Genomic DNA, 21053 nt, shown 5'->3' with positions numbered 1-21053 from the left:
AATAAAAAAGATGAATGGGCCAATCACAAGTACTGAAATTGAAACTGTGATTTAAAAACTTCCAAGAAACAAAAGTCTAGGACAGGATGACTTCACAGGTGAATTCTATCAAACATTTAGAAGGATAACACCTATCCTTCTGAAATTATTCCAAAAAATTTCAAAGAATATTCCCAAACTCATTCTGTGAGGACACCATCTCCCTGATACCAAAACCAGACAAAGATACCATAAAAAATTATAGACCAACATCACTGATGAACACAGATGCAAAAATCCTTAACAAAATACTAGAAACTGAATCTAGCAATAGATAAAAAGGATCATACACCATGATCAAGTGGAATGTATCCCAGGGATGCAAGGATTTTTCAATATCCACAAATCAATCAGTGTGATCCACCACATTAACAAATTGAAGACTAAAAACCATATGATCATATCAGTAGATGCAGAAAAAGCTTTTGACAAAATCCAAAACCTATTTCTGATTAAAAAAAAAATTCCAGAAAGTGGGCATAGAAGAAACCTACCTCAATGTAATAAAGGGTATATATGACAAATGCACAGCTAACATCATTCTCAATGGTGAAAAGCTGAAAGAATTCCCACTAAGATCAGGAACAAGGCAAGGATGTCCACTTTCATTCAACATAGTTTTGGAAGTCCTAGCCACAGCAACCAGAGAAGAAAAAGAAATAAAAGGAATCCAAATTGGAAAGGATTAAATAAAACCATCACTATTTGCAGATGATTTGATACTAGACATAGAAAAATCGTAAAGACTCTACTAGAAAACTACTAGAGCTCATCAATGAATTTGGTAAAGGTGCATGATACAAAATTAATACACATAGATCAATGGCATTTCTATATACTAACAATGAAAGATCAGAAAAATAAATTGGGGAAATAATCCCATTTGCCATCACATTGAAAAAATAAAATACCTAGGAATAAAGACAAAAGATCTATACTCTGAAAACTATGAGATGCTTGTGAAAGAAATCAAAGATGGCACAAGTATATGGAAAGATATACCATGCTCTTAGATTGGAAGAATCAATATGTCCAAATAACTGTATTGTCCAAGGCAATCTACAGATTCAATACAATCCCTATCAAATTACCAGTGACATTTTTCACAGAATTAGGACAAAATTTTTTTTTTAATTTCTATGGAAACACAAAAGACCCCAGATATCCAAAGCAACATTAAAAAAGAAAAATGAAGCTGGAGGCACCAGGCTTCGTGACTTCAGACTATAATACAAAGCTACAGTCATCAAAAACAGAATGGTACTGGCACAAAAACAGAAGTATAGATCAATGGAACAGGATAGAAAGCCCAAAAATAAACTCATGCACCTATAGTCAACAAATCTATAACAAAAGAGGCAAGAATATACAATGGAGAAAAGAAAGTCTCTTCAATAAGCAGTATTGGGGAAACTGGACAGCTACATGTAACAGAATGAAATTTGAACACTCTCTAACACCATATGCAAAAATAGACTCAAAATGGATTAAAGACCTAAATGTAAGACCAGATACTATAAAACTTTAGAGGAAAACAGCAGTACACTTTCTGACATAAACTGCAGAAACTCAGATCCACTTCCTTGACTAATGAAAATAAAAACAAAAATAAAACAAATGGGACCTAGTTAAATGAAAACCTTTTTGCAAAACAAAGGAAACCATCAACAAAATGAAAAGACAACCCACAGAATGGAAGCAAATATTTTCAAATGATGCAACTGACAAGGGATTAATCTCCAAAATATACAAATAATTCATGCAGCTCAATATCAAAAAAAGAAACAACCCAATTAAAAAAAATGGGCAAAAGACCTAGAGACATTTCTCCAAAGAAGACAGAAAAATGGCCAAAAAACATGTGAAAATATACTCAACATTGCTAATTATTAGAAAAAGGCAAACCAAAACTACTATAGGGTACCACTGTACACCAGCCAGAATGGGCATCATCAAAACATCTACAAAAAATAAATGTTGGCGAGGGTGTGGAGAAAAGTGAACCTTCTTACACTGTTGGAGGGAATGTGAACTGGTACAACCACTAAGGAAAACAGTATGTAAGTTCCTCAAAAAAACTAAAAATAGACCTACCATATGATCCAGCAGTCCCACACCTGAACGTCTATCTGTAGAAAACCATTCATTTGAAAATATATATGCACCCAATGTTCATTGCAGTAGTATTTACAGTAGCCAAGCATGGAAGCAACCTAAATGTCCATCAAGAGAGGAACAGATAAAGAAGATGTGGTACATATATAAAATGGAATATTAGTCACAAAAAACAATGAAACAATACCATTTGCAGCAACATGATTAGACCTAGAGTTTATCATAGTAAGTAAAGCTAGACAGTGAAAGACAAATATCATATGATATCACTTAACATTTGGAATCTGAAGAAAGAATACAAATGAACTTATTTGCAGAACAGTAAGACTCACAGACAAACTATGGTTACCAAAGGAGATATGTGGTGGGGTTAGGGATGGTCTAGGGTTTTGGGATTGGTATATGCACAGTGTGGTAGATGGAATGATTGGCCATTGGTGACCTGCTGTATAGCAAAGAGAACTCTACCCAATAGTCTGTGATGGTCTATATGAGAAAAGAATATAAAAAATAATGGATGTGTGTACATATATAATTGAATCACTTTGTTGTAGCGCCGACATTATCACAACATTGTAAATCAACTATACTGCAATAAAACTTTAAAAATGAAAAAAAAATCATAGAAGCTAGAGAATGTAGCACAATATTTTTAAAGTACTAAAAGAAAAGAACTGAAAACTATGAATTCTATACCCCGGAAAAACATCCTTCAGGAGTGAAAGGCAAATAAAGACATTCTTAGACTTAAGGAAAACTAAGAGAATTTGTTGGAAGAAAATATACTCTTAATGAATGGCTAAAGGAAAGTCTCTGAAAAGAAAGAAAATGACAAAAGAAGGAGGCTTGGAACAACAGAAAGAAACATCATAATGGGCAAGTATTATACACTAATCTACTTCTCATCAGTTTTAAAATAATGTGATGATTGGGAGTTCCTGTTCTGGCACAGCGGAAACAAATCTGACTAGGAACCATGAGGTTGTAGGCTCAATCCCTGGCCTAGTTCAGTGGGTTAAGGATCTGGCATTGTTGTGAGCAGTGGTGTAGGTCGCAGATGTGGCTCGGATCTGGCATTGCTGTGGCTGTGGCATAGGCCAGCAGGTGTAACTCCAATTAGACCCCTTGCCTGGGAACCTCCATATGCTGTGGGTATGGCCCTAAAAAGCAAAAAAAGAAAAAAAGGAAAAAAAAGGAAAGAAAGAAAGGAAGGAGGGAGGGAAGGAGGGAGGGAGGGAAGGAAGGAAGGAAGGAAGAAAGAAATAAAGAAAGAAAAAAGTGATGACTGAAGTAAAGATTTTAACACCATCTGCTGTTATCTGCAACATAAGTAGGGGAAATACTTAAGAAAATTACTTTTTAAGGTAGGGAGAGTGAAAGTTCCTAAATAGAAAAAGCACATATAAATATAGACTACTATACAAAAACCTCATGGTAACCACAAAACAAAAACCTATAATAGATATACAAACAAAAAATAAAAAGGAATCCAAACATAACTCTGAAGATAGTTATCAAATAACGAGAGGACAAAAGAAGAAAGAGGGAAATAAGACCTACAAAAATAAATCTAAAACAATTAACAAAATGGCTATAGGAACATACATATCAATAATTACCATAAATGTAAATGGACTAAATGCTCCAACCAAATGCTTCAATACAGACTGGTTGAATGAATGCAAAAACAAGATCCATACATTTTCTGCCTTCAAGAGACTGGCTTCATATCTAGAGACACATAATAGAATGAATGTAAGGGGATGGAAAAAGGTATCCCATGAAAATGGAAGTCAAAAGAAATTCAGGGTTATAATCTCATATCAGACAAAATAGACTTTAAAATAAAGTGAAAAGGGAGTTCCCTTTGTGGCTCAGCAGTTAATGAACCCGAGTAGGATCCATGAGGACATAGATTTGATCCCTGGCCTTGCTCAGTGGGTTAAGGGCCTGGTGTTGCTGTGAGCTGTGGTGTAGGTCACAGATGTGGCTCAGATCCCACGTTGCTGTGGCTGTGGTGTATGTCAGCAGCTGTGGCTCTGATTCGACCCCTAGCCCAGGAACTTCCATATGCCACAGGTGCAGTCCCTCCCCCCTAAAAAGCAAAAAGAGACAAAGAACACCACCTAATGATCAAAGGATTAATCCAAGAAGATGTAACAATTGTAACATATATGCACCCAACATAGGAGCACCTCAATATATAAGGCAAATGCTAAGAGCCATAAAAAGAGAAATTGACAGTAACTCAATAACAGTGGGGGCCTTTAAACATCCCACTTACATCAATGGGTAGATCATCCAGAGAGAAAATCAATAAGCAAACACAAGCCTTAAATGACACATTAGACCAAATGGACTTAATTGATATTTATAAAGCATCCCATCCAAAAGCAGCAGAATACACATTCCTTTCAAGTGCATATGGAACATTCTGCAGCAAAGATCACATCTTGGGCCTCAAAGCAAGCCTCAGTAAATTTATGAAAACTGAATCATATCAAGCATCTTTTCCAACCACAATGTTATCTATGAGGCTAGAAATTGACTACAAGAAAAAACTGCAAAAAAAACCAGAAACACATGGAGGCTGAACAATATGCTACTAAACAACCAATACATCACTGAAGAAATGAAAGAGGAAATCAAAAAATACCTACAAATTAAATGAAATACCCCTACAAATGAAAATGAAAACATAACAATCAAAACCTATGAACTGCAGAAAAATCAGTTCTAAGAGGGAAGTTTATAATGATTCAAGTTTACCTCAGGAAGAAAAAACAAAATCTCAGATAAACAACCTAACCTTACACGTAAGAAGAAGAACAAAGCCCAAAGTTAGTAGAAGGAAAGAAATCATAAAGATCAGAGAAGAAATAAATTAAACAGAGACTAAGGAAACAGTAGAAAAAGTCAATGAAAATTAAAAGCTGGTTTCTTTGAAAAGATAAACAAAATTGATGTCTTTAGCCAGACTCAACAAGAAAAAGAGAGGGCTCAATTCAATAAAATCAGATACCAACTGACACTACAGAAATACCAAGGATCATAGGAGACTACTATGAACAACTATACCCCAATAACATGAATAACCTGGAAGAAATGGACAAATTCTTAGAAAGGTAAAATTTCTCAAAACTGATCCAGGAAGAAATAAAAAATATGAACAGACCATTTACAGTACTGAAATAGAAACAGCAATTTTAAAAACTCCCAATAAGCAAAAGTCCAGGACCGGTTGGCTTCACAGATAAATTCAACTGAATGTTTAGAAAAGAGTTAATACCCATCCTTCTGAAACTATTCCAAAGAACTGCAGAGGAAGGAACACTTCCAAACTTATTCTATGAGGCCACCATTGCCCTCATACCAAAACCAAAGATACCACAAAAAAAGAAAATTACATGCCAACATTACTGATGAACATAGATGCAAAAATCCTCAACAAAATACTAGCAAACTGAATCCAACAATACATAAAAAGGATCGTACACCATGATCAAGTGGGATTTATCCTATGATTGCAAGTATTTTTCAATATCTGCAGATCAATGTGATATACCACATTAACAAACTGAGTAAAAACTATATGATCGTCTCAGTAGATGCAGAAAAAGCTTTTGATAAAATTCAATACCCATTTATGATAAGAACTCTTCAGAAAGCAGGAGTAGAGGGAACATACCTCAACATAACAAAGGTCATATATGACAAACCCATAGCTAACATCATACTCAAAGATGAAAAGCTGAAAGGATTTCCTCTAACATCAGGAACAAGACAAGGATGTCCACTCACCACTTTTATTCAACATAGTTCTGGAAGGCCTAGCCACAGCAATCAGAGGAGAAAAGTAAGAATACAAATTGGAAAAGAAGAAGTAAAACTGCCGCTGTTTGCAAGTGACATGATACTATACATAGAAAATCCTAAAGACACTACCAGAAAACTACTAGAACTCATCAATGAATTTGGCAAAATTAGTGGATACAAAATTAATACACAGAAATCTGTTGCATTTCTAAAAACAAACTATTAGAAAAAGAAATCAAAGAAACAATCCCATTTGTCATCACATCAAAAAGAATAAAATATCTAGGAACAAAAGTACCTAAGGAGGCAAAAGATCTGTACTCTAAAAACCGTAACATGATGATGAAAGAAATTGAAAACAATAAAACAGAAAGATATACTGTGTACTTGGATTGGAAGAATCAATATTGTTAAAATGACCATACTACCAAGGCAATCTACAGATTCGGTGTAATCCCTATCAAATTACCAATGGCATTTTTCACTGAACTAGAACAAAAAAAAAAAATTTAACTTCTATGGAAACACAAAAGATCTCAAATCGCCAAAACAATCTTGAGAAAGAAAAACAGAGGACTCACACTCCCTGATTTCAGACTATACCACAAAGCTACAATCATCAAAATGGATATGGCACAAAAACATAGATAAATGAAACAGGATAGAAATCCTGAAATAAACCCAAGCACTTACAGTTAATCTATGATAAAGGAGGCAGGAATGTACAATGGAAAAAAAAAGTTTCTTCAATAAGTGGTACTGGAAAAACTGGGCAGTTACATGTAAAAGAATGAACTTAGAACATTCTCTAACATCAACAAAAATAAGCTTAAAATGGATTAAAGACCTAAACATAAGACTATATACTGTAAAACTCCTAGAGGAAAACATAGAACACTGATATAAATTGCAACAATATTTCTTTTGGATCCATCTCCTAGAGTAATGGAAATAAAACAAAAATAAACAAATGGGGCCTAATTAAACTTAAAAGTTTTTGCACAGCAAGGTAAAGCATAAACAAACAAAAAGACAACCTATGTTGGTCAGAATGGCCAACATCAAAAAGTTTACAAACACGGAGTTCCTGTCATGGCTCAGTGGTTAATGAATCCGACTAGGAACCATGAGGTTGCAGGTTCAATCCCTGGCCTCACTCAGTGGGTTAAGCAGCCGGCATTGCTGTGAGCTGTGGTGTAGGTTGCAGATGCAACTCTGATCCTGAGTTGCTGTGGCTCTGGCATAGGCCGGTGGCTACAGCTCTGATTCGACCCCTAGCCTGGGAACCTCCATATGCTGCTGGTGCGCCCTTAGAAAAGGCAAAAAAAAGACAACAACAACAACAACAAAAAAGTTTACAAACAATAAATAATAGAGAGGGAGTAGAGAAAAGGAAACCCCCTACACTGTTGGTGGGAATGTAAATTGGTGCAATGACTATGGAGAACTGTATAGAGGTTCCTTTAAAAACTAAAAATAGGGTTATCCTATGGTCCTGCAATCCCACTCCTGGCCATATATGCAGAAAAGACAAAAACTCTAATTCAAAAAGATACTTTCACCTCTATATTCATAGCAGCGCTATTTACAACAGCCAAGAAATGGAAGCCACTTAAGTTTCCATTGACAGATGAATGGATAAAGAAGGTATAGTATACACACGCAGTGGAATATTTCTCAGCCATAAAAAAGAATGAAATAATGCCGCTTGAGCAACACAAGTAGACCTAGAGATTATCATACTGTGTGAAGTGAGTCAGAGAAAGAAAAATATTAAACAATATCACTTTTATGTGTGGAATCTTTAAAAATGATACAAGCGAACTAATCTGCAAAATAGAAATAGACTTGCAGACATAGAAAACAAACTTATGGTTACCAAAGGGGATAGCAGGGTGGGGGAAGACATAAATTGGAAGTTGGGGATTAACATATACACCCTATGTAAAATAGGTAAACAAAAAGGACCTACTATATAGCACAGGAAACTATACTCAATATCTTGTAATAACCTATAATGGAAAAGAATCTGGAAAAGAATGTGTGTGTGTGTATGTGTGTGTGTGTGTGTGTATGTAACTGAATACTTAGTTGAATACTTGGAACTAATACCACACTATAAATTAACTATGCTTCAAAAAAAGATTTAGCTTGTGAATAAAAACATGATCCAAGGATATGTTGTCTACAAGAAATTACTTCTAATACAATGACATATATAGTTCCCATCATGGCACAGTAGAAACGAATCCGACTAGGAATTATGAGGTTGCAGGTTCGATCTCTGACCTTGCTCAGTGGGTTAAGAATCTGGCATTGCTGTGAGCTGTAGTATAGGTTGCAGATGCAGCTTGGATCTGACGTTGCTGTGGCTCTGGCATAGGCCAGCAGCAACAGCTCTGATTCAACCCCTAGCCTGGGAACCTCCATATGTCATGGGTGTGGCCCTAAAAAAAAGACAAAAGACAAAAAAAATAGCATGTAAATTAAAAGCAAAATAATGTACTATGCAAGATTTAATCATTAAATGCAGCAATGGCTATGTTAATACCAAAAAAAATTAGATAGACTTCAGTGCAAAGAAATACTAGAGACAAAGAGAGATGTTATATAATAATAAAAGCATCAATCCACTAGGAAGACACAACATTCCTAAAGTAACAAAACATAACAATATATGAGGCAAAATATGGTGGATCTGAAAGAAGAAATAAAATCCACAGTTATAGTTGGAGATGTCAACACCTCGCTCTCAGCAACATATAGAACTACTGGAAAGAATATAGAACACTTTAACAACACAATTAACCAACAAGATCTGACACTCTAACAACAGCCAAATATACATCATTTTCAAGTGCCCATGGAACATTCACCAAATAGACCACTTGCTGGACCAAGTTCAACACATTTAAAATAATTAAAACATATGAAGTGGTGCTTTTTGACCATAATGGAATATGGGGGGGGGCCTCAAGGGATTTGGGGGCTGATCAGGAAAAAAGATGTGACCATGAAGTGGCAGTAGGACACACAAGCTTTGAGTGACACTTTGACAGGTTTGCATGTGGGGAAAGTCTCTCAACAGCATGAGACTATCTAGAGGCTACAACACAGAGACCACTAATCAGAGGGACGGGAAGCCAAGGAAATTCCTAGAGGAGAGGGGCATCAGAGAGGGGGTTACTTGTCTAAGTGATTTCATTCAGCAGCCTGGCAAGGAGTCTCTGGGTCAGAGAACCCCAAAGGGTACCAGAGTCTTGGGGAACTTATACCTTGAGGGTTTATTTTACTTATGGCTAGTATATGCTGTGCACAGTTTCTTGAGTATGAAAAGCAGGCAGTCTCTAAACAGCTAAAAATCTGCTTATTGGGGTTGCTTTTAAAATACTCTAATGTATAAAAAGAATTATATACCATGACGAATGGTATTTATTTTGATGTTCAAGGCTAGCTCAACATTTGAAAATCAATCCACGTAATCCACTATATCAACACAATAAAGGAGAAAAAACATATGATCATGTTAATTGTTGAAAAAAAGTTTTTCATAAAATTCAACACCCAAGCATGATATCAAACTCTCAACAAACCAGTATTAGAGGATAACTTCCTCAACTTGATAAAGAGCATCTACAAAACCCTCCAGGGTACATTATATTTAATGGTGAAAGATTGAATGCTTTTCTTCCATGATCAGGAACAAGGCAAGGATGTATGCTCTTACTATTCTTTTTCACTATATCACTATACATTTTAGCTATTGTAACAGAGCAAGAAAGGGAAATAAAAGTCACACGGATTGAAAAAGAAGAAAAACAAACTGTCTCTATTTTCAGATGAAATAATTATCTATAAAATACTAAGGAGTCTACCAAAAAATACTAGAACTAATAAGTGAGTTCAGCAGGTTGAAGGATAAAAATTCCAAATGCAAAATTCAATGCTGTTTCTACATATCAACAATGAATAAATATGTGGAAACAAAAACTTTAAATACAGTATCACTTACAGTAATTCAAAGGAAAACTAAATTCTTATAACTAACAAAACACATACAGGATCTAGATAAAAAAATTTTTAATGTTGATGGAAGAAACAAAAAAACCTAAATAAATAGACATACCATATTCATGAATCAGAAAACTCAACATAGTAAAGGTGTCAATTCTCCCCAGACTGACCTATAGATTTAATATAATTTCTATCTAAATACTGACTCTTTGTAAACATAGACAAGAAAATTCTAAAATGTAATACAGAGAGGCACAGGTCCTAGCATAGCTAAAATCATCCTTAAAAAGAAAAAAATAGGAGCTTCTGCTGTGGCACAGTGGGTTAGGAATCCAACTGCAGTGGCTCGGGTTGCTGCAAAGGAGCAGGTCTGATCCTCAGCCTGAGAACAGTGGATTAAAGGATCTGGTGTTGCTGCAATTGCAGCTTAGATCACAGCTGTGGCTTGGATTCATTCCCTTTCCCTGGAACTTCTATATGCCTTGGGCGTGGCCATTAAAAAAAAAAAAGGAGGAATCATTGTAGCATATTAAGGCCTACCAGCTACAGTAATCAAGAGTCAAGATAGAGTATCATTAGAGGAGAGTGACACAAATATCAATGGAACAGAATAGACATTCCTGAAATAGACCCACAAAAAGTATGCCCAACTGATTTTTGAAATGATGCAAAAGCATTTTAATGGAGGAATGATAGCCTTTTCAAGAACTGCTGGAACAATTAGACAACCCTGGGCAAACAAAATCAAACCTTGACCTAAGTCTCTTACCTAAAACAAGATTTAAAAAATAATAATAAAATTAAGTGCTTGTAAAATATGAAGAAATGCTGATGGGAATTTAAAATTTTATAACCACTCCTGAAAACAATTTGGCAGATTCTCAAAAAACTAAATATGCAACTGCAATGTTACCTAACAATTACATCCTTGGACATCTACTCCAGATAAATTAAGTCTTATGACCACACACACACACACACACACACACACACACACACACACACACACCCTCCTGAACGCAAGTATTTATAGCAGCCCTATTCATAGTAGCCAAAAATCAGAAACAACCCAAATATTCTTTAATTGGTGAATGGCTAAATGAACTGTGCTTTCTCCATACCATAGAATAATACCCAGCAATACAAAGGAACATTGATACATGCACAACCTGGAGGAATTTCCAGAGCATTATGCCAAGTGAAACAAAGCCAATCCCAAAATGTTATACATTAAATGACTGTTTATGTAACATTCTTGAAATTACAAAGTTATAAAAATGTATAACATATTTGTTGTTGTTAGGCATTAAGTAGGTGGTAGAGGCAGGACAGAAATGGGTATGATGATAAAAAGACATTAGGGATCCTGTGAAATGTTCTGCATCTTAACAGTATAATATCGATATCCTGGTTGTGATATTTTACTACAGTTTTGCAAGGTGTTACTATTGAGGGAATCTGGATAAGAGGTACACAGGCTCTCTGTATTATTGCTTACAACTTCATGTGAACCTACAATATTTCAAAATAAAGTTTAATTTTTTAAAAATAAAGAAAACTTACCTTAAATTTTTTCTTAAGGGTGACAGACCTATATGTGACAGATAAAACTAAATTAAATTAAACAAGATAAAGTCAGTGGATAACCCATAAAACATAGGTTACATACAAGCAACAGACTTAGAAGTTTGAAAGAATCTATCACCTAGGGAAACAGGCTTGTAAATTGAGGACATATCAGAGTTCTAGAACAAATTCCTAAAAGTCTAAGCTAATTGCTTCATAAGCAAATCACAAAATCTTCACAATTCTATGGTAAAAGAAACTTTGAAGTTTGAAGTTAAAAGAAGAGTTTTTGATGAACCAAGTTAGCCAGTGTAGTAAAGAAATGCAGTGTTTTGAAACAAACTTCTGGAGTGCTAATCTGAATTGGAAAGGACTAGCATCTCTTTCAACCCGTAGCTGATTCAGGTGACAGTCTTTCAGTAGTTCCTTCACATTTTAGAGCCCCTCACAAATTAAGATTTTCAAGATATAGCTTAATAAGTTTCTATTTAAACCCTGAAAATGACAGGTTGCTAAATCATTTTCTCAAAGGTCAGGATGCAAGAAATGTAGGGAGATGGGGTATTTAATTTTACCTACCAATAAAAAGCAGTGTTTGGTGACAGAGAACTAGTAGAATATAAGAAAAAGTACTTGGATTTTAAAGGCAGAAATCTCTAGCTTCAAATTCAGATTCTTCCACTACCATGGTCATATAACTTTAGGCAATTTACATCTGAGTTTCAGTTTTCTCATCTGTGAAATGAGTATACTATCATCTATTTTAAAGAATTTTAAAGGAGCTTGGAACATAATAGTCACTTACTAAATGGTATTATCTTTATTCACCTATGGAAGTATATTATAGGATAAATATGAGAAGCACAATTGTGAGGTCACAGTTGTGAGCAAATTTAATTTTGACAGATACTGCCAGATTACCCTTTAAACCAGGTTTACTAATTTGCATTTCCACCCAAAACATAGGATAATAGCCCTTATCCTGGTCATTTTTTTGTTAATTTAATGCACAAAAATGATATTCCATTGATATTTTAATTTGCATTTTCCTGAGAACTAATGACAGAAAATAACTTTCATGTGTTTATTTTTTATTTGTATTTCTTTTGTTTATAATCTCTGCTCATGTTTACAAATTGGGTTGTATATTTATTTATATGTGAGAATGCTTATAAATTTTGAATAACAATGCTTTGTTTTCTATGCTGTTATCTATATTTTTAACTTCTTCAGGTCCTTATAGAAATTTGAAATGTTTATGTAGCCAAATCCGGCACCTTCTCCTTGTGGCTGTTAGTTTATACCTTGTTTGGATCATCTTTACCCTCTCCAAGATTATGTCAGCATTCTGCTATGTATCTTCCTATGTATAGTTTTGATATTTAAATACTTAACACATCTATTTTTGGGATATGGGATAAAACATTGATTTTTTTGTAGAAATAGACAATTCTCAACAATATTTGGTAATTGTTCATATAGTTAACATATTTTTGTTTTGTCAATATCTTTTCTTGAGGATATTGTCCTGCCCTAACTCCAGTCTTAGGTGTCACTTGGCAAACTTGATACCTTGCTCCTGTGGCAGCAAGGACAACCATATAATTTGATGTAAAAGTATTTAGAGAAGCAGTCTTTATTCTTGTAGATCAAGAGTTTGCAGCGATAATTATTCTACCAAGAGAGAATGCCTATGAAAGCCAAAACAGAGAGAAGAAAAAGGAAATAGAGAGTTAGTGACTTGGTCACACTGAGTCCCTGGAACCAGATTTGCTATATGAGCCAATACATTTCTTTCTTCTTTTTTTTTAAGTGAAATATTTTATTTCTAAAGCAAACATAAAATGTGTTAATATCTAAAGTTAAATCTATACCTTATGTTTTAGGGCTGACTAAAATGTTACTGTATTATTGGGGCTGGGAATGAAGGGAGAGGGAGCAATGGTGATTTGGTACTTAGGAGAATGCTTGGTTTATGGTAGTTGCTCCTTATGTTTATTAACTAATTAACAACAAATGAGTACATTTACAGAAAAAAGTAAAATAAGGATTATGTTAAAAATAAAATTAATAGAATGAGTGTGAAAGAGAGTGTGAAAAGTAAATACTTTTTTTTTTTTTTTTTTTTTTTTTTTGGTCTTTTGTCTTTTTGTTGTTGTTGCTATTTCTTGGGCCACTCCCGCGGCATATGGAGATTCCCAGGCTAGGGGTTGAATCGGAGCTTTAGCCACCGGCCTACGCCAGAGCCACAGCAACGCAGGATCCGAGCCGCGTCTGCAACCTACACCACAGCTCACGGCAACGCCAGATCGTTAACCCACTGAGCAAGGGCAGGGACCGAACCCGCAACCTCATGATTCCTAGTCGGATTCATTAACCACTGCGCCACGACGGGAACTCCAAATACTTTTTTTAAAATGACAGAATTTACTTATGAAATCAACATTGTATGGAATTTCCACTTAAAGGACAAATCGAGCATAATTTTGGCATTAATATCTTACCTCTTTTCATTGGAAAATTGGTAAGGCCCTTATCCAGGTGGCTTGAGAGGTCTAAGTTTGAGAGTACTTAAAACCAACTGTAAAACTAGCAAATGAGTCTACCCCAGACAAAAACTTTTGTGTGTCAAAGTAAACAATCAATAGAGGGAAAAGATAACCTATGCAATGGGAGAAAAGATTTTCAAATGATATAGCTGATAAAGGGTTAATATCCAGAATGCATAGTGAACTTCTATAACTTAAGAACATAAAAATAAACAACCCAATTAAAAATGGGCTAGGGAGTTCCTGTCATAACTCAGTGGAAACTAATCTGACTAGTATCCATGAGGATGCAGGTTCGATTCCTGGCCTTGCTCTTTGGGTTACAGATCCATCATTGCCATGAGCTGTGATGTAGGTCACAGACATGGCTCAGATCTGGTGTTGCTGTGGCTGTGGTATAGGCCAGTGGCTATAGCTCTGATTCAACCCCTAGCCTAGGAACCTACATATGCTGCAGGTGCAGTCCAAAAAAAAAAAAAAAAAAAGACAAAAAAGGGCTAAAAACACGAGTAGATAATTCTCCAAAGAAGATATTCAAATGGCCAACGAGTATATGAAAAGATACTCACCATCACTAATTATCAGGGAACTACAAATCAAAATCAGCATGAGATACCACTGCACACCAGTCAGGATGGCTGTTATCCCAGAAACAAAAGACAGCAAGTGTTGGCAGGGATGTGGAGAAATTGGAACAATTGTGCACTGTTGGGTGAAATGTAAAATCGTGCAGCTGCTATAAAAAAAAGTATGGAGGTTCCTTTAAAAAATTACAAATAGAGTTACCATATGATCCAACAATCACACTTTTGTGGGTACATATCCAAAATAATTCAGTGCAAAGTCTCAAGAAGATATTTGCACACCCATGTTCACTGCAGCATTATTCACCATAGCCAAGGGGTAGAAGCAACCCAAACATCCACTAACAGTAAATAGATGAAGAAAATGCGGTGCATATGGACAGTGGAACACTATGTGGCTTCTGAAAAAGGTAAATCATGTCACATGCTACAACGTGGATAAACTTCAGGAACATTGTGCAAAGTGAAATAAGCCAGCCACAAAGAGATAAATACGTATGTTTCTACTCGTACTCCCATACGCCCCCTCATCAACTTTCCCCTGTTATTTTCTTGTTTTCCCCTTTACTGAGACATTATTGACATGACACACATAAGTTTGAGAGGGATAATGTGATGATTTGATGCATGTATATAGTGAAGAATGTTTACCACCTTAAGGTTAGCACCTCCATCCCCTCACATAATTACCTTTGTGTGTGTGTGTATGTATGGTGTTAACATTTAAAATCTACTCTTTTAACAACTTTCAAATATGTAATAAAATATTGCTAATTATAGTCACCATAATAGACATTAGATCCCAGAACTTAGTCATCTTACAGCTGGGAGTTTGTACCCTTTGACCAATGTCTCCCCATTTCCCCTACCTCCTAGCCCCTGGCAACCAGCATTCTACTCTGTACAAGTTTGGCATTGTTAGGTTCGTTCCACATGTAAGTGAGAATGTACATCATGTGTTTGACTGATTTCACTTAGTATAATGCCCTCAAGGTCCATGTATTCTACTGTGGTCAATCGTATTCTACTGTGTGGTGTGTATGTATGTGTGTGTATAAATATATATTTATATATACCACATTTTATCTATTCATCAATCAATGGACATGTAGGTTATTTCCATGTCTTGGCTGTTGTGAATAAAACTTCAGTGAATCAGGGGTGCAGGTATTTCTTTAAGATAGTACTTTCATTCCCATTGTATATATGCCAGAATGGGATTGCTGGATCAAATAGCATTTTTAACTACCCCATAGTTAAACCCATACTGTTTTCCATAGTGGCTATACCAATCTGTAGTTCCCACACAGGGGTTCTCTTTTCTCCACAGTCTCACCAACACTTTTGTTAACATTGTTAACATCTTACGTCGTAGTACATTTGCCAAAACTAAGAAGCTGACAGTACATTACTAATAACTAAACTCCAGACTTTATTTGGGTTTCACCATTTTGTCCATTAATATTCTATTTCTGCTCCAGGTTTCAGTACATTATATTTAGTTGTCATGCCTTCCCAGACTCCTCTGGTCTGTGACAGTTTCTTATTTTCCTTGGTTTTGTTTCTTTTCATGACTTCAACAATCTTGACAAGCACTGGCCAGGTATCCTATATAATGGCCCCAAATATGTGCTTGTCTGGAGTTTTTCTCATGATTAAATTTGGGTTATGAGTTTGAGGGGAAAATAGCGCAGTGATGAAATGCCTGTCTCAGCACATCACTCTGGGGTTCCTGATATCCTCAAGACGATGGTAGTGATATTTGCCTTCACCATGTATTTAGATAGTAATTTCCAGGCTTCTCCACAGTGAAGTTACTGTTTTTCTCATTCACTGCTCTGATTTTTGGAAGTAAGTCTAGCTCACCCTCAAGTGTATATAAGTGTGGGTGGTAGGTAATGGGCAAGGATTAAGCTCTACTTCTTGGATGGGCAAGTATCTACTTGTGGTTTTTTTGGAATTCTTATGTGAGAAAGATTTGTCTCTTCTCCCCCATTTACTTATATAATTTATTTCTATGAGTATAAACTCATGTATATTTATTTTATATTTTGGGTTATAATCCAATATGGTAGTAGTTTGTTGTATAAATTTTTCCTGCTTTGGCTAATGGTACCTTTTTCAGTGTGTCCTGTGTGCCTGGACATGCCCTTGTCAGTTTTGTTTTCTGAGCACTTTCTTACGTTTTAGTACCATAAGACATTCCAGGCTTATCCTGTATTTTTCTTACCCCAGTCCTAGAATCAATTATTTCTCTAAGGGGACCTGGCTGTTTTACTGGAGAATGATATTTAGAAACCAAGCTCTGGGCACTGGGTGTACCTACTGCGACTGTGTTAAGTTTCTACATACTTGAGATTTTTCAGTTTCCTTCTCTTACTGATTTCTAGTTTCATTCCATTGTGGATGAATAGACTCAGCATATGTGGAATTTGTTAGATCAGTAAATTTGTCTGTAACAAGAAGTTAGAAACACTGCCTTAAATTGTAGTACAGTGGTTTCATGAGTCATCATGGACCCATGTGTCCTTTCTTTCTGGAATGTAGCCTTAGCATGTGTATGTTATTATAAGGTAAAATGGAATGGACTCTATAGTTCCAGGAATCACAGTCTAGTCCAGGAAGGAAGAAGGAAAAGGATAAAGGTCAGTTAAATACCTATCAGCTCAGTCTGCCTCTGTTTTAAGATACTCATTGTATATGATGACCTTGAATTTATTGTTTCTCAGGCCTGCCTGATTCCTGTTGTTTACAGCTCTAGTTTTCTTGATGGGAGTTTCCCATTAGGTCAATCTCATCTGCATTCATATTTTCTGAACTCTCTCAAATTTCTGGATCCTGGTGTCTCTACCTTACTGATCACCTTACTGATTTGGAATTTGTTAACCAAAACTTTAGAAATGGAGACCTGATTAAAATAAAAAGGTATTTATTGGGGGTCTGTTTGGACTGTGTAGCCTGGGAAACAAGATGCAACCCCTTGAATTGTGTTCCACTTGGCTGCAAAATGGGGAAGGCCTATAAAGGTAAAAAATTCAAGGTCACAATTAGTTACATGAGTTGCTTATCAGGAATTATGACTGGAGAGTTCCCGTCATGGCTCAGTGGTTAACGACTCTGACTAGGAACCATGAGGTTGCAGGTTTGATCCCTGGCCTTGCTCAGGGGGTTAAGGATCCGGCGTTGTTGTGAGCTGTGGTTTAGGTCACAGATGTGGCTCGTATCTGGCCTTGCTGTAGCCCTGGCATAGGCGAGCGGCTACAGCTCCAATTAGACCCCTAGCCTGGGAACCTCCATATGCCGCAGGAGCAGCCCTAGAAAAGGCAAAAAAAAAAAAAAAAAAGAATTATGATCGGAGCTGGCAAAAAGTAAGAGTGCTTGTTAAGTAAGGATTGGTTGGGATCTGAAATGGTTGGAAAGTTACAAGGGGAGACATTAAGACCATAAGTATGCAGCTGGCAAGTGTTGTCATGAGTACCACCAGCAGTGTCCTTGGGTCTGGTACAGTTCAGACAAAGCTCTTTTCAGTGGCACAGAGACATATATGAGATCAGATCCTCACTGGTCCCCTGACTTTGTTTTTGTGTGCCTGAACTATGATTGCTCCATTATAATTTCAATTTGTCATCAGATTTTTTTCTTCTGGAGTTACTATTTTCTTTTAATTTACTGGAACCTTGGGAGGTAGAAGAAAGTAAACACACATGTTCGTTCTACCATTTTGAAGCTCCTCTATTGGCTCGTTTTGTTGTCCTTTTCTAGCATCCTGAGCATTTCCCTCTAATATAACTACCCTGGATTTTGTTACAAATGTATTGTATACTCACCTAATCATAATGCAGAATTAAAGTTAGTAGTGTCCTCTCTCTTCTCCTCCAGAGTTACTCCCTTAAAAAGACAATGTTAGTATTTTGTATCCTTTCCTGTAGTTTTCCATGCATATACTAGGGGGGTATTTTTATTTATTTGTTTTGCAGGGGGTGTTTTGGCTAAGCCCATGGTATGTGGAACTTCCTGAGCCAGGGGCTAAACTCACGCCACAGCAGTGACCAAGCCACACCAGTGACAATGCTGGATTCTTAACCCACTGAGCCTTCAGGGAACTCCTGTTTCGTATTTTTTAGAAAAATGAAATAATATTGTTTTCTACTATTTATTTTTCCACTTCCTTGTCATACATATCATACATTTCTAATTTTACCTTTCTACTGAATTCATTTAAAGTAATGAACTTTCAAATGTTAGAATTTAAACTGATTTTAAGGAAGATTTTGGAAAATTCAAGCAAAAGAACAGGTATGGAAAAGTATGAGATGTATTTTTGGAATTCAGAGTTGGACTGGAAAGAGACTATAGTGGGGAATATTGAGATACAGAAAATATTTAGAGTCAGTGTGTAAGAACAGTGAATAACAATACATGGGAAAGTGCTGAAGGTTTAAGAATAAAGTCATGTTAGTAACTGCTTAATATTAATGAATACTCAAGCCAAAAAATACTTCTTATAAAAGTGTCATTCATTGAATTGTTACTTTACTGATTTGATATATAATGAACCTTTACAGACTGAAGGAAACAATATATAGGAAAGTGGTTTATAGTACTAAGTATGCTACAGAGAGATAGTGTCAAGTCTTCTTAAGATGAGTTGGAAGTGTGAATGCACATTATGATGCTTCTAGGCAACATTCTTCTTCACTGCAGTCTTCATTATGTGGTGGTAGGAACACCTGTTAAAATTTTAGGATGTCTATATTTAGGCTGCTAATCATGTGGGTAATTTAGGCAATGACCTTAATTAAAGATTCTTGTGTAAAACAAAAAGTAGGACTTAATTATTTCTAAAGTGTCTTCCATTTCTAAAGGTTCAGTTGTTCTTGATTGACCAAATGTTTCCTCAGGCAGTAAGTACCCATTTAATAGTTACAGATTGAAGAGTTCCTGCTGTGGCACAGTGGGTTAAGAATCTGACTGTAAGGCTTGGGTCACTGTGGAGGCATGGGTTTGATCCCCCACCTGGCACAGTGCACTATAGGATCCAGCATTGCTGCCACTGTGGCATAGGTCTCAACTGTGGCTTGGATTTCAACCCCCGGCTTGGGAACTTCCCTATGCCACAGGTGTGGCAAAGAAAAAACAACAACAGCAACAACAAAACAATTACAGGTTGAGAGTCATTAAAAACGCTCTCTCAGTATAACATCAGATGCCATTTATTATCTAAAGTATTTCACAGCTTTTAAAATTAGTTTAATTTGTTACAACAATTCTATTTTCCTTTCCACTTTTCTTTCTGCTTGAAGTTGCTAACTATTGCTTTGATTTTACAAATTCAATAGGGTGAATATTATGGTATCAGGGAAGCTAAGATTTTATATGTATATATCTGACATAAATTTTTTTTGATGATTGGCACATTATAATAGTTATGAGAAAAAACTTATTTAGTTTTTAATGTTTAATATCTTCAATAACTACTGAATGAATAGAATTATCTCTTGAAATATCCTCTCATTACAAGCAGTCTAAAATTAAAACTTCTCTTCTTATAAGGTGGCTTTTTCACCAAAAGAATATATTTCACCATCTTTCAGTCCAGAATATATAGAATTCAAACCAAACTATCAGGTGAGTCCTGAGTTTTCTTATCCCAATATCAATTATACATAAATACTAGGTTTCTGCAATACTTTAGGTAATTCAGTGGTTTGAAAGCCAGACTACACCCATTAGAAACACTCACCTGTCTTTACAGGCCCCACCTTTGACCTAATGAATCTCAATCATTAGGCATTTGAAAACCATACAAACTAGAACAAATGCTAGGATGATTATTTCACATTTTGTTTTTTGTTTTTTTTTTCAACTGGATAATGGAGAACTTGTATGGAAAAAGAGTTTGAATAAGAGCCTTCATTTTGAAGGCTATTTCAATGATAGAATAGCCTGATTCCAGAGCTACAAAATTGCCTATGGGTATTACACTGAAATTTCACTGTAATCTAGAATTGTTATACTACTCTCTACCATTTCTGAGGGATATATAATACTTATCAAAAAGCAAGATTCTACTGTAACATGTTAAAACTTGGAGACTTGAAGGCAGATGATCTATGCTCCCAAGTCAGTCTTTAGAGAATATTTATGATACTTTTAATGGACTATCTACTACTTGCTTTACATTTCAAAAAATTACCCACATTACTGCTAAAATATTTATATGGATAGGACTTAGCTCCTGATGTTAGCCACTGTTTAAGCAAGTGCAGCTAACACTGGAAATTGAGTTCTTAAAAAAAAAAAAAAAAAACTAGTTATGAGTACCTTTTAAGTACTTAAAAATATTCCGGGTAGCAAAAAGCTCTGGAAT

The 21053-nt window shown here is 35.7% G+C and overlaps 1 protein-coding gene and 2 long non-coding RNA genes across 16 annotated transcripts in view; 2 read left to right on the top strand and 1 right to left on the bottom strand.

Annotated features, from left to right (window-relative positions):
* LOC146396078 (uncharacterized) overlaps nucleotides 1–21053 on the top strand; it is a 1511729-nt gene that overhangs the window by 286402 nt on the left and 1204274 nt on the right. The gene's annotated exons all lie outside the window — the stretch shown is intronic.
* Nucleotides 1–21053, top strand: part of CATSPERT (catsper channel auxiliary subunit tau) — a 144013-nt gene that overhangs the window by 115012 nt on the left and 7948 nt on the right. The window contains 1 exon segment of the mRNA XM_021075702.2: nucleotides 20237–20311. Coding sequence (XP_020931361.2) covers nucleotides 20237–20311 — 75 coding nt within the window.
* Nucleotides 1–21053, bottom strand: part of LOC146396084 (uncharacterized) — a 34130-nt gene that overhangs the window by 6297 nt on the left and 6780 nt on the right. For 2 of the 14 annotated variants that reach the window (XR_014828924.1, XR_014828917.1), the window contains 3 exons: nucleotides 18511–18571; nucleotides 14669–14737; nucleotides 11043–13241 (listed from right to left, as the gene is read on the bottom strand). This is a non-coding gene — a long non-coding RNA (uncharacterized LOC146396084). Of the gene's footprint in view, nucleotides 1–8468; nucleotides 8669–11042; nucleotides 13242–14668; nucleotides 14836–17598; nucleotides 17702–18510; nucleotides 18572–21053 lie in introns of those variants that run through there. The other 12 variants (XR_014828920.1, XR_014828925.1, XR_014828926.1 and 9 more) reach the window with 12 other exon arrangements.

Source organism: Sus scrofa, chromosome 15, assembly GCF_054392235.1.
Source record: "Sus scrofa isolate SSC_HxYL_T2T_F1_AM1 chromosome 15, Sscrofa_HxYL_maternal_Yorkshire_Landrace_v2.0, whole genome shotgun sequence".
NCBI lineage: Eukaryota > Metazoa > Chordata > Mammalia > Artiodactyla > Suidae > Sus > Sus scrofa.
This window is presented reverse-complemented; position numbering and strand designations above follow the sequence as displayed.